The sequence below is a fragment of the Stigmatopora nigra genome, chromosome 5, assembly GCF_051989575.1.
Source record: "Stigmatopora nigra isolate UIUO_SnigA chromosome 5, RoL_Snig_1.1, whole genome shotgun sequence".
In the NCBI taxonomy this organism is placed as follows: Eukaryota; Metazoa; Chordata; class Actinopteri; order Syngnathiformes; family Syngnathidae; genus Stigmatopora; species Stigmatopora nigra.
The window spans coordinates 7,888,039-7,903,938 of NC_135512.1; the positions used below are offsets into that span (position 1 = coordinate 7,888,039).

Consider the following 15,900-nt stretch of genomic DNA (forward strand, 5'->3'; position numbering starts at 1 on the left):
CTCTGGTTTGCCATCACGTAGCTTTTGCTCCATTTGATGAACATTGCTAGTCTATCTCAACCAACAATTCATTATTCATTACCAATGATCACATTTCCAAGCAGATAATTACTCTCGCAGCTGCAGCCTAGTAAAACATCCACTTCTTCCCCACCTCTCTTATACCCTCAAACGTTTTGGTGCTCGAGGAAGTTTTAAATGATTCAACCTTGTTTAATTTGCACATACCAAATAGGCTTTCCTTTTGAAAAGCTCTTTTTGTTAGTGTATTTTGCAATTCTAGTCTCTTTCTAGAAATAGAGATTCTGAGGAACATGAAAATGTGTCGTTTTCTATTGTATACATTGGAACAGAGCCACTTTATTCTCATTGTACTGGTACAATGAGATTGAATGATGTCATACTCATAGATGTCCATGAGTAAGAAAAATACCAAATAACTAATAAGAATAAAACATCATCACGGAATAAAACAAGTAAAACATAATTCTAGTCAATACCCACACTTGATTAAGTACAAACGCATAAATCATATCCAGTGTTAGACTCAAATTTGATCTTTTTTCTCCCTTTTGACAAGTTTTCCAACCAATTATTCACTCCCGGGCCGCAACGGGAAGTTACCGCTTGCTCACTGCTGCCACTACAGGCCCTTGCTCCTCCGTGAGTGTGAAGATCACACTGATAATAATCAGGCTACAAACCGGGCTTGTAATGGTGCTAATTGACCAGATTAGTATAGCTAGCCTCTGAGCTGGAGGGAGGCAGTTCACCTCTCTGGTTTCCTGGCTCTCTTTCCTTATTTGAGTTGTGCTATTCCTCTGTTGCTGTCATCTTTCTCTCCTCTTCTTCTCAGCCAGATGGTTTTGATGAGCACCCACTGTGAAACTTAAGTGTTTCTACTGGGATTACAAACACAGGGGAGGGTACCCTGTGGCGTGGGAGGGGCAAATCCATAGTCCCAGAAAGCAGGCTTGACTGTCGGCATGGTGGTGGTACTATAAGAGGCCGTAGGGAAGCGACTAGGGACAATGTGGGCTTTTAACGGGGCTCTATGTTTTGGTCTTTTCCTTATGCATGCTTGTCTTTAGGCATCTCGGGGGACCCCTGGAGAGAAAATGAGGCCCAGAACTTTAACCTGAATAGAATTGGATTGTACTTACCCCTTGTTGACAGTGCCCCTTTAACACAGGAGCTTTGCTTTTTTTTTATTGTTACCCTGATGATGAATTAAATAATGTTGTCACACTACGTAGGGGATTATTGACAAGGTCCATTTTCAAAAACAAGTCAAATACAAATCTAGCACTGTATTTTGGCATTCAATTGGACATTTTTAGGAGTAAATGTCATTGAACATTCCACATTTCGCATATCACACAGATAGCAACCTCTGACTAATACATCTACAGAGATGATCATTAGTTAAAAGTGAAAACGATAACCTTGTCAACAGTTAATTTAGCCATAAATTAATAGTGGCTGAACCTTTCTGCATTCTGCATCATTCTTTTGCATTTTTGGATAAAAAATTGACAGTGACAAAGACTCAAACTAAATTTGGACAGCACTACTACTACTACTACTTCTCCTTCTGCTATTAGTTCTTGTCCCAAGTCAATCAAGGAGCAACTACAGTGGAGACCATTCATCATTTAGAATCTCACCATCACTGAGAGCAAACCCAGACTGCCAGACATTAGTCAGACCGGTGAATCGCTACACCAACATATTCTGCATGTGGAGTGTTTTTGTGCTTCTTCAGGACTCCAGAGTGCAACAAAGAAGTAACACCATATTCAGTCAGCCTGGCACATCTTTTTCTTCATACTGTGTCCAGTCACAGACATATGGACACCACCACTGAGCACCCTTCACTTGCCGCTCCCTCTTTTGTCCCAGTGAAAACTAGCCGACGGTCCTGCTTGTGCATATCAATAGGGACGGTCCTGTCTTCTTGTTTGTCTTTGCACAAGGCTCTAGCTTTGCCTTGTGGCTCTATGGGATCTGCCCTTGCCCCGCCTTTTCTTTGCCTTCATTCTCCATGTCTCTCCCAGTATCCCCTCTCTAACTTCTTTCTTTTACGTGTCCCGAGCACAGGGCTGGGTACACTCTTGATTGGCATTACTAGACAAGAGTGTGGGGGTAAGTAGCTGGCTAGCATGTGAGCTAAGCTGGAGAGCAAATGTTTGCCAGGGAAGTAGCGGGTAGAATAGAGATGGCTGCTGGGCTCCAAGTTGTCCGTGACCAGACCCGTTGTCCTGGGGATTTTCCTCCTCTGCTCCCCCCTCCACCCCCTCCGGGTTGGGCCTGGGGCCCATCCATGTTTCGCAGCTGGGAGTCATATACCCACCAAAAGATGACTAGGCGACAGACCTGAGAAAAGGAAGGATGGCTAAAATAAAAGAATGAAAGACATCTGGTGCCTTGGGGAGATTAAGAAAGAGAGCACGAGGGGGAAAGCTTGTGACTGTTTATCGGAAACTCTTTGATTCTCTTCCAGCCGGGGATTACAAGCAATTGGCATTTACAATGATCGGATCATTTATTTAGCTTTTTAAAGCAATGTTTTGCCGCCGAGCACTAGAGCCGTCATCCTTATCCGTTTTTTTTTTAAAAGCTCTTGTATAAAATTCCCAAATTAAAATGATGCAACCTCAATCAAATACATTCCCACCTAAAATTTCAACTCCACCCTGTTATTTATCTCAACTCAGGCATGAGCTGCAAGTTTCTTACAACGTTGAGCGGAAAAAAAAACCCAATATCTTATTTCTACACCAGTTAGATTCCTTTGATGAAAGTTAGGGGGCAGTATTAGACACCATTGCTATTTTTTTTTCTGCCTTGGACAGTGCTAGATACTGCTACATGCTGTCCTTAAAGCACGAAGATGCTGCAACGTACAGTTAAATTATCTTAGCCAATGAGAACGTTGTTATAATATTGTCTTTTCTAATGTTCTGACTTGTGCTCTTGAAATATTACGGACTGGTTGGCTAGTTCATTACGTTGCTGTTCCCATTGCTCAAAGGAAGCAGCGCGTTCTCCACTTTCAATTTTTGTCTCCACTCTCCTCTGTCCCCACCTCACACCTTCGCTCTCTCTGCGGTGGGTATAAGTTTGTTGTTTCTCTCAGGCTGCTTTAACCTCTGACAGCAGTCTCTTCATTACTAGTGTTTATGCCTCTCCTTTCCTCCCTTTACCCCTCTTCTCATCGAGTGGCTAGGCGGTCAGGCAAATCCCTGTAGTGCGGCTGGTCAAACACAGATATTACACTCTGTAATAACACTGGCCACCCGCTCTGACCCCTAGCCCTCCATCTTGGCTAAGGCTTCTCATCATGAGGGTCAGCTAGAAGCACTTGGATGAGGGCTTTAAAAGTACCAGACAAAGGGTGAATTGTGCCTCTTATCTATTAGTTTTTGTCTAATTTTTAGCGCAAGTTGTCATTCTCAATGGTGCCTGTGCCAATAAATTAAATAGGACACAATGGGTATCTGAAGAAAGCTTATTTAAATAATGAGTAATGTTGATTGACAATCTCAAGGTCTGTGATTGTTATGGTCATTTAAAGTGTTAATGTTTTTTGCCAATCATGTATTGGGACTGACTAAATAGCTGGTGGGCATAATTTTGTTGCAATATAGTATGTCGAACCCTTGTAGAAACTTTGCCCCCATAGTCTTGGCAATCCAGTGTTTAGCCCACGTACCCGACATTGACATTGACATTGTGTTTGTAGTGTTCTTTAAGTTTCCACTTGCATGACCAGCAGTCCTTCACATACTTAGGGATCCATCTCCCTTTAGTACTTTTTACAAAGACGGGATTTGACCTGTGGGCTCTGCCCTACAATGGGCAGTTTTCTCAGCATCAGTGTCCAGCCCTGCGGACCTGAAAACTGTGTATTTTGCTAAACATATTCTGTAGAATCCACGGCTGCCAGCATTCAGACACCGACGAGCTTTGATCACCTTTGGCTGGCGCACATCAGGCTGGCGTTAGGCCTTTATACCAACAATGTGTTGGACGGCATGCCGCGGCACCCTTTGGGCTACTCGCTGGCGGCTGCTAACTGTTTAAAAAGAATGGAATGTTATTAATTGATGCAGATACAGCATCCGCGCATGAATGGGGGCAGAGAAATACTGTTCATTTCAGAACGTGGGGCTGTTGATACAGGGCATTAGCTGTGGCATCTGAGGAATGCTAAAAACACTGCCCCCCCCCTTTTTTTCTTCTTGGTGTGCTTTTCTCCTTTGGCCCCTATCTGGTCTTTTCAGTTCTTCTTTTCCTACACTGTAAGTGCCACATTCTATGTTAGTCTATAATAGTCAACATATCAATACTCCTAAGTCATTGCCATTGACAGTGATAGTCATCTTTCAGTGGTATTGACATCGACGGCGCATCTGAACCCAATTTGACTGTTGTATATTGCATTTATTACCAGTTTGGTCAGTGTAGTTAGACATTAGTTGTATGCAAGCGCTAATGTATAAATCTGATTTGTCTGTTTGTAGGTGAAGAGGAACGTTTCGGACCTAACCAACATCCCAGTACGGCATCAACAGTGGGAAGGGTGGCCGGCATCAGCCTCTGATGACTCTGTAAGAACACACGCACACAGACAAATATATATACAAGGTTTACTCAAGTTTTGTGATGAAACCGTATTTTAAGAATCCAAAGTGATTTTCAAACAACAGTCTTTGGTAGTAATATATCAATACCAGTCTATGGTTTTCTTCGTATTCGTAAGAATGCGTTGCAATGGTGCCATGCCGAAGCCGTCTGTCAGGAGCTAATTAAGATGTCAAAGACCGCTCCCGTCCCGTGCCCTCTATCTGTGGACATTTTAGCTCCCATCATTGAGTCCCGCTGACCTCACTCATCCCTAGGTCGCTCGTCCTAGCCATTCATTCTACACACAGTCAAGCTGATCAGAAGGAGAAACTCGAGAAACCTCTGACCCCTTTTGTCTTGCGCTGTCTTTGACAGCCTATGTGTTCCCATGCTAAGTGTAAGGAATGGGTTACCATGCTACACTGTGGAGGTTCACTTTGAGGTAACGTTTTCCTTTTAAGACGTCTTATTGTTGTTTAGTTTAAAGGATAGCTATTGGCTACTTGTTTCCCCCAGATTATAATTATAAATCCATAACCAAAAAATACATTTCCACATATGTGAAATGTACTCTAGAGCTCAGGTATATGTATTTTTAATGAATTTAATATAGCTTCAATTGTTAATGAATTATTGTATTTTTTGTATTGATTTTATGTATTATGAATGAAAATAATCTACATTGATAAAATATTGATAAGAACAATAATAACTGGAAATTAATAAAAACAGAAACACATTATGGCCCCAATAAAACTCTAAAGTTGATTGAGTTTTTTTTAGAGTATAGTTATGTTTAACCCATTCCTTGCATGTTACAATGATAGACAAAAACTTCCTTTAAATTGGGAAAACTGGCTCACAAAGGCCATGTTTTAGTGTTTTTGACAGTGATTGACGCCCAATCAATTTTAACTAGAGGCGCGCTACCAGCCTCTCAAAATTGAATAGTCAATAAGATAAATTAGTGTTAATCATGAGAAAATTTCATATATTCTAAAAATGCTCTCATAAATGTAGCAGTGATCAGGGACTTGGTAGTTGGTGAAGACCATTGCAGCCTTTTGAGGCATCTCACGTTTGTTCACCACCTGGCAAGTCCTCCGAATGCAGTCTCTGTGTCTCCTGGATGAGGTGATATTAAAAAAAGCAGAGAGACTGAAGTGTAATAATGGCCTCTGCTTCAGCCACAGCCCGCTTATTGAAACGTCTAAAGGTATTAACAGAGAAAGCCTGGGACTTGGCTGGCCGAGCAGGTGGGTAGGGAGCCAGTGTTAGTGTCTACCTCATTAGCCCAGTCTCATCTCCCGGGGTTTGGACCAATAAACATGGCAGCCCAGAGGCTCTAGATTACGTTTCACTCCGCACACCAGTTTGCCTTCAGTGGAATCGATTACCACTTAAGTCTACTTCCCTTCTTTAATTTTGTTATATTACAGTGTTTGCCTGCTTGAGTTTACATTAGTGTGTATTTGCTTTTGTAATTATTCGTATTACACATTGTGTCTCTGGCTGCATATCGGACTCCAATACATCAGTACCATAGAAATGTGTCTGTAACGTTCCGTGCCAAGTTTAGTGGAAAATCCTAAATTGAACTCTTGATGCCGGTTTTAAATGAAAAGAAATATTGGGTTACTTGTAGTTTTTATTTTATATTTTTTTCGGGGGATTCTGCTGTCACCCCTACTCATTTATGTCAAGCTTCAATTGATTTGTAGTGAGATTTGAGTTTACTAAACGCATTTTGTTGTGTGGTTTTGCGTATAGTTATTGGAGTAACTGTAAATCTGTTATATTTAAAGATGCCTCTTTGGGCTGTTGCCCTGATTTATAGTAGTTATGATAATGTGTGATACTTGTTCTTGTTGTCTGATGGATAAAATTGCCCCTAAAAGTGTAACTTATGTTTTACTGCAACGCATTTTTTAAAATTCTTCTTCGGCATGCATTTTTTTGGCTGGTGCCATTTATACTACAGTGGAGGTTAGTTCAGAAAAGAAGTTATTAAGGTTTTACTGTCATATATATAGTTTAAAGATTTGTGTAGTTGTCTGTGTGGAAGTAGTTTTAATGCACCTGCATTGGCATACTAACTCTTTGGTTGCTTTCTTTTTGTGAAGCAAGAAAGAAGCTTTGGATTTGTGCTATTGTGCATTTAATTGTGTCATGTATTGTTAGGTGTAGGAAATTCTCACGTTTTGGAGAAACTAGTTTACTAAGTGTTGGGTCACCTTGGTACTGTGTACTCAATGTGTTTCATTGTTTATTGTGCTGCAGTTTATTCAAAGTCCTAAGGAACCTTGAAATTAGAGCAGGATGGATAATGCTCATGTATCACTGAACAACGGTTTATTCACTTTGCTGTGTTCAGCTGGAGTTACCTTATGGAGACTTTTCAGTTGTTATGACCAGCAGTGCTTATAGACCTGTGGGATTGATTGACAGGATCTTTTTTTTATTAGATACCTTCATCCTCTCAAGCTCTCAACCCTTTTTTTTTTTATAACACACCCTTCCTGCGGGTCTGTAATTGCTGACATTTATGTAGTGTTTCATGGTGTTTGCTAATGTATTAATGATGCTGAGCCCCAGAGTTGCCTTGCCTTGTAGGCCAGCCCATTTCTCCGTTTCCCAGCTGGCATTAACGGAATCCTCCCCTACCTGCCGGTGGCCTATGAAATCATAGTTTTATTGTTTAGAAGTGGAGAAGGGGGCTTTGGTTTCCATAACAACACGACGGAGCTCTTAGCTCAAGAGACCCCTCCCTCGTTTGAATCTCTGCCTGCAGGTGACATTAAGATTCAAGTTCCATCTGTTGCATTTTTCATTTCCCCCCTTCTGTAGGAAGGCCTTTTTCCATTTATTCAAAAAGTCATTTCATAAGGTTGTGTATGTAAACTTCACTTGAACTGTAAAAACCACAACATTAGATTTGAGCATAAAAACCACATCTCATCAGTTTCATTCTCTCAGCTTTTTTTCATTTTGGCTCATCAAAGAAATTGCAGAATAAGGTAGAACTGTGGTTGCCTTTAGCACAGCTGTCAGCAGTCATTATCTCACACAACTGCCAGGCTCCCTAGTCCAAACACTGTGTACACAAGACAAGAAAAAAAAGAAACAGACAGAATGAAGGGAGAAAAAGAAAGGTAGAGAAGGGAAAAGAGTACAAGGAGAGGGGTAACAGAGGAGGGTGGGGAGGGGGAGAACATTCTTATCCTGTATTGGCCAGTGAATGCTTGGATCCTCAATGCAAGTGTTAATTAAAAGAATCCAAAAAAGAGGAGCCAGGTCCTTTTGTGTGGAAATGTGGGAGAGGCCAATTTGGGTGGGGGGTTTAACCTCATCACCCCATCCCCACATGCCCCGCAGCGCGTTAGCCTTGTTTCCACATTTTACCACTGAGCCTTCAAGCTGAACTTGTGTCCCTCAACATCAGGCGAAGCCGTGGGGTCAAAGCGAGGAAGAGGCGTGAGAGGCTCTCCACTCCCAAAATTCCCCCCCCCTCTCTTTGCATCCATGTCAGCTTGCAAAGCCTGCAGGCTGTTTTTGACAGGGGAAGTGATCAACTTTATTTATACACTTATTAGGCCCTCACACCAAAGCCCTTCATTGTGGGCAGTGTGAGTAAAGGGTTTAAGGAGAGCCTCTCGAAAGGCTGCTGTTAAGATTCTCACGTTTGATTGCCACTCGATGGGGGAACTTGATAGAATAGTCGGGCCCTTTTCCTCATATCCTTAAGACTCCCACCCCTTGTGTTTGGCTTACTCAACAACTACATCTCTTACCCCCACTTCTAGTTCACCTCTCAAAGTATACTTGCGGCTAAAGATCGCCTGCCAAATCCTGTTTATTTCATCCTTTTTTTAATCAGTTTAAGCTTTGAGAAATATGAATTGCACATCTGCTACGGCCAGGCCTAAACTTTTAACTGAGATGAGAATTAAGTTAAATGAGTAACGTGAGCCAATCCAGTTAAGTGTTGTTCTCTCTTAGTGTTCTTGGGGTGTGACGCTAAGAGTCAAGAGGTACACTCACAACTAACGGGCCCTCTGGGATATTCACCTCCCATTGGCAGTTAAAAACCCGATTTTTCTGTCACGTCACCACCGTGTGATTTAGAACTATTTAACTGTGTTATTGTTTGAACTAGTATTGTGTGTGGGTGTGAAGAAGGTGACATGCAACACAAATAATGAATCTTCTGCATTTGCGCAATGCATAGAATTATAGGTGTAAAGATGAATTGATTTGAAATTGTTACCAACCAGCGGTGTGTCACATCCGTGAAGACCTGGATTTGATCAAAATTCTATGAAGTTTTCAGTGGCTTGCTTTTTACTGCTGGAAATCAATTTCATGAGTGGACTTTACCTGTCTTAGTACATACCAAATGATAATATTGATATGAAAACATCAAATTGACAAAATAAGATGAATAATCATTGAATTTCTCTTGGCCCCCCAAATAAATGTAGCAGCCAAATCCATTTTTAGGATGTTGCTGTCCATACAGTAAGAAGTTATGACCATTTAAAAAATAATAATAAAAAATTCTCTGCTTCGCTGAAAAACAGAACAAAAGGTTGATGTAGCTGATTCGTTCGAGTAGTTATTGTATTGTATTCTCTTCTGCCAAAGAAGAGTAGACCTGCGTGAAGGGCCACTCTCTTATAAGAGACACACAAGTTCCCTGCAGTCCTTGTCAGCCTTTTCAGACTCAATTGGCGTTGCATGTAATCGTGTCCTGATTCAACCACGTCCAGCTGCTCTTTGTGTTGTCCGGACCGATCCCAGCACCTCTGCAGGGGACGGACAACTCCTCTACTACCTCTTTTCTCCCCCCGCAGCCCAACCTGCATGCCCTGACTCAGTCCTGTTGTTTAGAAGTTCACTCTCCCATAAAAAAGAGTTTGCATCTGGGCTTTCTGTATTCACTATCTCTTTACAATTAGCACATGTCGGTGAATGTAGTGTTGTATCGTTAGGACAATGGTATCATTCAGGCTGCAAGCCATTGCAAGACAGTACTGCCAGTCATGCCTTTTTAATAGGCTTTTGTTGACGGCAATTAAGATGTTATCTTGTTGAGAAAATATTGACTCAGAATTTTTTCTTTTGTCTCTGATAAAATACATATTAAAACAGGTGCCTTTTGGTTTTACTTTACTTTGTACAGGTTATATTGTTGAGTTCCATTAGGCTTTGAGTTACTGAATAAAATTAGAACATATAATGTTAACATTAAACTCAGATTGGTTGTGTAGGATGCACTATGGGGACAGATACTTGATGTCCTACTGTCAATAAGTTTTGCAGATTTTTTTGACAAAAACATGATTGGGATCCAATCACACACCGCACAGAGGAAAAATTTCAACCTGGTCAGGCTCAATCTCATGGATAAAAGAGCTGGGAGCGGGTCCTTTCCAGGATATTATAAGCAGTTACTATTATTAGAAAATGTCCCTTTTCCTGTGAACCATGACCTCTCATGGGTTTGGTACTAAAAATAATGAGGATGTTGTTAACTTAGCAACCCCGAACATACAAATTGTTGCTTTTGCTGGATGGTGCTGTCTGATCTAAGATATCTGTCTTTTTATTTCCTCTCATAGATGACGCTAGCTGCCTCTGGGATCAACTATCCCTGCCATCACCTCACTGTTTGTCGAAAGTCCTCCACAACCAATGCCCAGGAGCCCGCAGAAGGGGTATTTTATTCACACACACACACACACACACACACACAAATGCACTCATGGAGCTATGTTTTTCTGTACTCTCCCTTTTTGTGCTCTTAATGCTGTTCATACAAACTGTGAGATCATCAAATATGTCTCATATTGACATTTGTTAAGTAGAGTTTCCATTCCCAGTGTTCAGATGTCCATATGATAAGCGACAGCGAGGAAGATTTCGAAGATGCTCCCGAGTTTAGTGTGGATGATTCGGAGATGTTCGGAACAGGCTCCACAAGCTGTCGGAAAACACTTATGAGTATGTAAAGTAGATTGTTCTTATACATGAAAATATACCAATGTGAAAGTGTTTTGTGCTGAAGACTTGCTAGCACATCAATTAAAGATGCAATTATTTTACCTGTACAGTGCCGGAGAATAGTGAAAATGAAGGTGATGCCTTACTGCACTTTACTGCTGAATTTTCTTCAAGGTGAGCTCGGTGATGACTGTTTGTCTCAAAAAATATGTTATAATGACAGATTGTGCTTATGCATTTGTGTCTTTCTTGTAGGTACGGAGAAAATCACCCAATGTTCTTCATTGGATCTTTGGAGGCAGCATCTCAAGAGTCCTTTTATGGCAAAGCAAGAGAAGTAAGTCAGTTACATCCTCATAATTTAGTTTTTTTATTTAATGTTATACTATAAACCCAAGGAAATATACTGCATTTTTACAGTTTAACCTCTTTAGTCCAACACAATTGTCTTGTTAACATTTTTACCTTTTTATTGGCCATCATCATTAACACCACTGGTGCCACTAAACTGAAAAGTATTTGACGACGCTATTTAAGGGACAATACAAATGTCCAGTCAACACAGACGAATAGTTTTAAACTTGTATACAGTGCATTAATAAAGCTCATGAGGTCAGCAACAGAAATACTACCAAGGCTTTGTAGCTACACTAATGATAATTTCACCCAAATGGGAAAATTGGTCACCCTGGCTGCAGAGTTTACTTATAGATGACCACTTAACCCCCCTCTTGTTCTCCGTCTTTTGTCCTTTTAAGGACATTCGTATCACCTGACAGCTTGTATGGATTAAACTTGTATTAGAGTGTGAGGACAGCAAGATGTTAGGGGAGTTCAGATCACCCAGTACACACCGAGACAGAGAGTGATGGATAATGTGAACTTGTAAAGTTCACATTGTACTTGTAAAGTACAATGTAAAACAAGGTCATTTAAAGTGCTTTACATCATATGAAAATAGACAGGACACAATTGAGAGAAAAATAAATAAAATGATGCATAAAAGTAATCAAATGTTAAAGACAGTTACAAAAAACATGGAAAATGGGAAATAACAATAAATGGAAGAAAAACAAAAGCTGTGTAACTCGGAATTTTACTATGATGGGCAGTTATGGATATGCTGTAGTAAACAATAGGGTTTTTTTTTTTTAAAGGAACTCCCTTTTTGAGCACACTTCTGACATTTGAGGAATGTGGAGTTGAGGGAATTAGGGTGAGAGGACAGTGGTAAAGATAGTGACAGTGGAGGAAAGAGGTAAAAAAAAAAAAAAAGAAATTTGCGGGAAATCTTGGCGTTTCATCTCCTTCTCAGCTGATCCCTCCCCCTAAGCCAGCGCAATATGGTCGCCTTCCTTCTCCCTGGTGTTCTGTTCCCCCTTTTTGTACTGCGTTCAGGGTCAAAACCATTTTCAATTTTTTCGTTCGACTCTGGTGAAAAGCTTGAATTTAGCCTCCCAACTGTATATGTTGTGGTTAGTGTGACTTTGGGAAGATGGATATATGCAAAGCATTTGGGAAAAAAACAGAGGCTTTTTTTAGCATCTCTTTGTTTGTCATGATTTGTCAAAAGCAGCAGAAACAAAACTGTAGTTGTGTAGTTTACTTACATTTGCGTATGATTCTATTTCCACTTTGGCGTGATGGTCTAGACCCCCCCTTATTTAAAAAGCTACCTTATTTTTCTCTTCTGGGTGCAAAAGGAGCCTACCTCATTAATGCCATATTGAACTGAACTGGAAATACACAGTGGGTTTATTCACAGAGGAATCAGTGGCACTCTCTCAAAGCCTGGGAGAGGCTAATCACTAAGCAAAACACTACATTTGATGAAGTGTTTCTGAAGGTGTGTGTTTGGTGCGGGCGTATGGCTGTTGAGATGCACTCAATCCATCCTTAATGAAAATGCTTTGGACTCCTGAGCTGAACTCTCTTGGGGATCAGCGGTTAGTCAGAGTGAACAGAGAGATAGGCCACCCATCACTAACCACGGTCCTTGCTAAATCCACATCAACGCAGCGGTTAATCACTCTAACCCCTCTCTTCTCTGCTCGCCACTCCTACGCTGTCTGCCACACACAAAGACACATCAAAATTCATAGCTCGCTGGAGTGGGGAGTTCAGGGATTTATCTTTGCCAAGTATCTGCTTGAGAACCCAGCAATAGTCTTTTCAGAGTCAAGAGGAAAGAGCACAACCAGAAGGGCATCTGGCATATTGATGTATGCATATGCCATGTAGAGCTCAAACTCACATGCTACTCTGTCTTGATTGAATAAGTCAACTTAAAAGAGACACAGCATACTGAATAATAAGTAGGGAAACCTACCTTTTATTTATTGTCCTAATAATCAGCTATTTCAATTATCTATGATTTCTGTAGTTGTCAATCTTTCATTGATTATGACAGAAAATTTACTTGGATTTCATTTAACCCCCCCCCCCCCCCCCCCAAAAAAAAAAAACATTACCCATCTAAATTATTTCCATTAGTTAACTAACAATAGATGCACCAAAGTTGCTATAAAAATATTCTGTTGTTGCATTGACCACATGTTATTTTTATTTCTTTTTTTATACTAGATCAGCTGCTTATAAGATACCGGTAACTTAGGCATGTTACCACTTATACCACTCAAGATAAGGAAAGTGATCACCCACTTTTATACTCTCAATGGCACAGAAACATGAGCAATCACTATCAGCCCACAAAATTCAAATGAATTTGACATGTATCGGCGGCGTCAACAGCAGTTAATGGTTAAATTATAAGCATGAAGTCCAAACCAGTAAGATAAGTCAGAAAGTTGGAGAGATTAAAAGTCGACGACGTTTCCGTCTGTACGACGTCAAATGTTTTCAGCCAACCTCCTGTGTGGCTGCTCATTGATCTCAATGTGTTTTCCCACTGTGTCTGCAAGGTCATTAGATCAGTCATTTGAGCTCTTCATTTTGAAGTGTTTGCTTTTCCAGACAGAGCTGCCATCTGTATTACTATGACTATCTGGTCTTCCTCACACTCATTCCTGCTAACTTTCTGCATTGGTCCCTCTTTGTTCTTTAATAAAAGAACACTAAAGTGCTGTGGCTTGGTTAAAAAGTGATTACATCCCCATTAAAAATGTGCCCAACACCTGATTCTTATCTGTTGCCATTTATACACCCTCCACATTTTCAAAAAGCCGCTGATCTCACCACATGTTAGAATATGATTTTTATCTATATTTTAGGGTCTGTCAGTGGTATTACTTATATAATCCAATCCAGCCTGTGATATGTAATCGCCACCTGCCATCACCACCACATATTTCTGCAGAAATTGTCACGTCATTGCCGATATGTTGTAATGATTTAATTTCTACTTTCCTGGGCAGGTCACAAGATTACATGTCTTTTTACTATAAATGGGTTGTAGCCACCCAATGCAGTTTATATCCCAGTGCAACTTGTATATTTTTTCTTCTTCTTCTTCTTCTTATTCAGTTTTTTTGGTTAATGTCATTTAGATTCCGAGGCGAGATATAGTTTATAGAATAGAGTTAGCGAGTTTTTGAGAACCCTCGCAGGCCTTTCTGATCAAAATTGTACCAATTATCTTTAATACAGCCTGTAAGAGGCATCTATTGTTGATGAATGTGTAGTAGAAAATTAGAAAAGTGAAGAACAATTATGCTGCCTAATTTTAAACCAAAATCTCCTTGAATTCTACAGTGGTACTCATTACTTGGTGTTTGAATTCATTTTTCTTTTGAAAATAAAATGCAAAACTTTATCTCAATTATGTCCAAGACATTCCACTCAATTTGAAATGTTTAACCTGTAACTAACACACCCATATGCATGCACGCACACATAAAGCAAGCTCAGATTTAGGTGAGCAGGTGTGAAGAAAGGCTATGGGGGTCACTATCTAACTCAGGTTGGACCTAGTAATTTAGCTGAACGGGGATTTGCTCCTCCCTGCTAAGACAGGCAATACAAAAGATCCAACTTGAAAGCGGCAGGCGAACAGAGGGGTACGGACAGTTTAACTAAGATGAAGGAGTTCAGTTGGCCCAAATGACCACTTTGATTAGTCTTTACACTTACGCTAATTGAGCATGCATGTGTGCGAATGTGAGTACTTCGCCGGTGGCTGCAACAGAGTTTGGTTTTGTGCATGTGTTGGGATGACAGCGTTCGGGCATGTATCGGGTTGTTGTTTTTTCTTCATGTTGTAAAAGTCCACCCTCCCCTCTCACTCATTCCTCTCTCAAGACTGAATTTGCTTGTCTTCTCAGCATGAGTGTTTAATCTTTTCAGACCGTTGAATCGGCCCGATGAATGAGTCCCCGGCTCCTTCTCTCTAGGAGCCCTGGAGATTATTCTAAAGCTCTAATCGTTGAGCAAACACAGCAGTGCTCTCCCATTCCTATTCTACACAGGCCACAGTATAGCACAACTTGGTCTTTCACTCTCTCTCTTGCATTTAACGCCCCGTGTAGATTTTTTTTTACATTTTATTTCACGCTTTTTGTTGGACGTGGCCTTGATTACCATTCCGCAGAAAGGCACCTTCTGACGTTGCCTGTCACTAAAAAACAAGCCAAGAGTTTTTTATTTATGTATTTGTTCTTTTCATTGCAAGAAAAGTGACATTTAATTTAGAAAGCATTATATCCAACATTGTCCTTTGGAACCTTTTATGCTTGTGGGTGTGTTTGTTTTTTAATTAGATAGTCAGCGGGGAAAATGCTGGGCTTATATCAAGGTGTCAATATCTTTGGATTTGAAGCTTCGTCAATATTGTCTGCCCCTGCTGCTGCTACCAACCTGAGTAGGCTGTTGGCATTTGGTGTAAAATAAATAGAGTGATCAGTCTATTTTGTTTTCGCCATATCTTTAATGCCTCTGAGAGAAGCTTTATTTACACCACTCTCCACTTGATTGCGTGTAGTATTTGCCAGTGTTGGCCTTGCCATTGCCTATATAGAAGTCTTCGAGTCTCTTTAGTTGCTTGCAAATTTGTACTTATTCCACTTGGATTTTCCTACTGGTCAGTTTGTATGAAAACCGTTTAAAATCCTTAATAAATTGTGTCCCTCCTGCAGAGAAAGCTGCTGGCCATCTACCTCCACCATGATGACAGTGTCCTCAGCAATGTCTTCTGTTCCCAAATGATGTGTGCTGACTCCATTGTCTCTTACCTGAGCCAGAACTTCATCACATGGGCTTGGGACGTTACTAAAGAAGCCAACAAAGCCAGGTAGCAAAGTTCTGTTTTAACGC

General features: G+C 40.7%; 1 protein-coding gene across 1 annotated transcript in view; it reads left to right on the forward strand.

The window, feature by feature from the left end:
- The window catches only part of faf1 (Fas (TNFRSF6) associated factor 1), a 42,390-nt gene that overhangs the window by 10,799 nt on the left and 15,691 nt on the right, over nucleotides 1–15,900 (forward strand). The window contains exons 8-13 of the mRNA XM_077718004.1: nucleotides 4,527–4,613; nucleotides 10,251–10,346; nucleotides 10,512–10,632; nucleotides 10,743–10,806; nucleotides 10,888–10,969; nucleotides 15,723–15,877. Of these exons, the coding sequence (XP_077574130.1) occupies nucleotides 4,527–4,613; nucleotides 10,251–10,346; nucleotides 10,512–10,632; nucleotides 10,743–10,806; nucleotides 10,888–10,969; nucleotides 15,723–15,877 (605 nt within the window). The remainder of the gene's footprint in view (nucleotides 1–4,526; nucleotides 4,614–10,250; nucleotides 10,347–10,511; nucleotides 10,633–10,742; nucleotides 10,807–10,887; nucleotides 10,970–15,722; nucleotides 15,878–15,900) is intronic.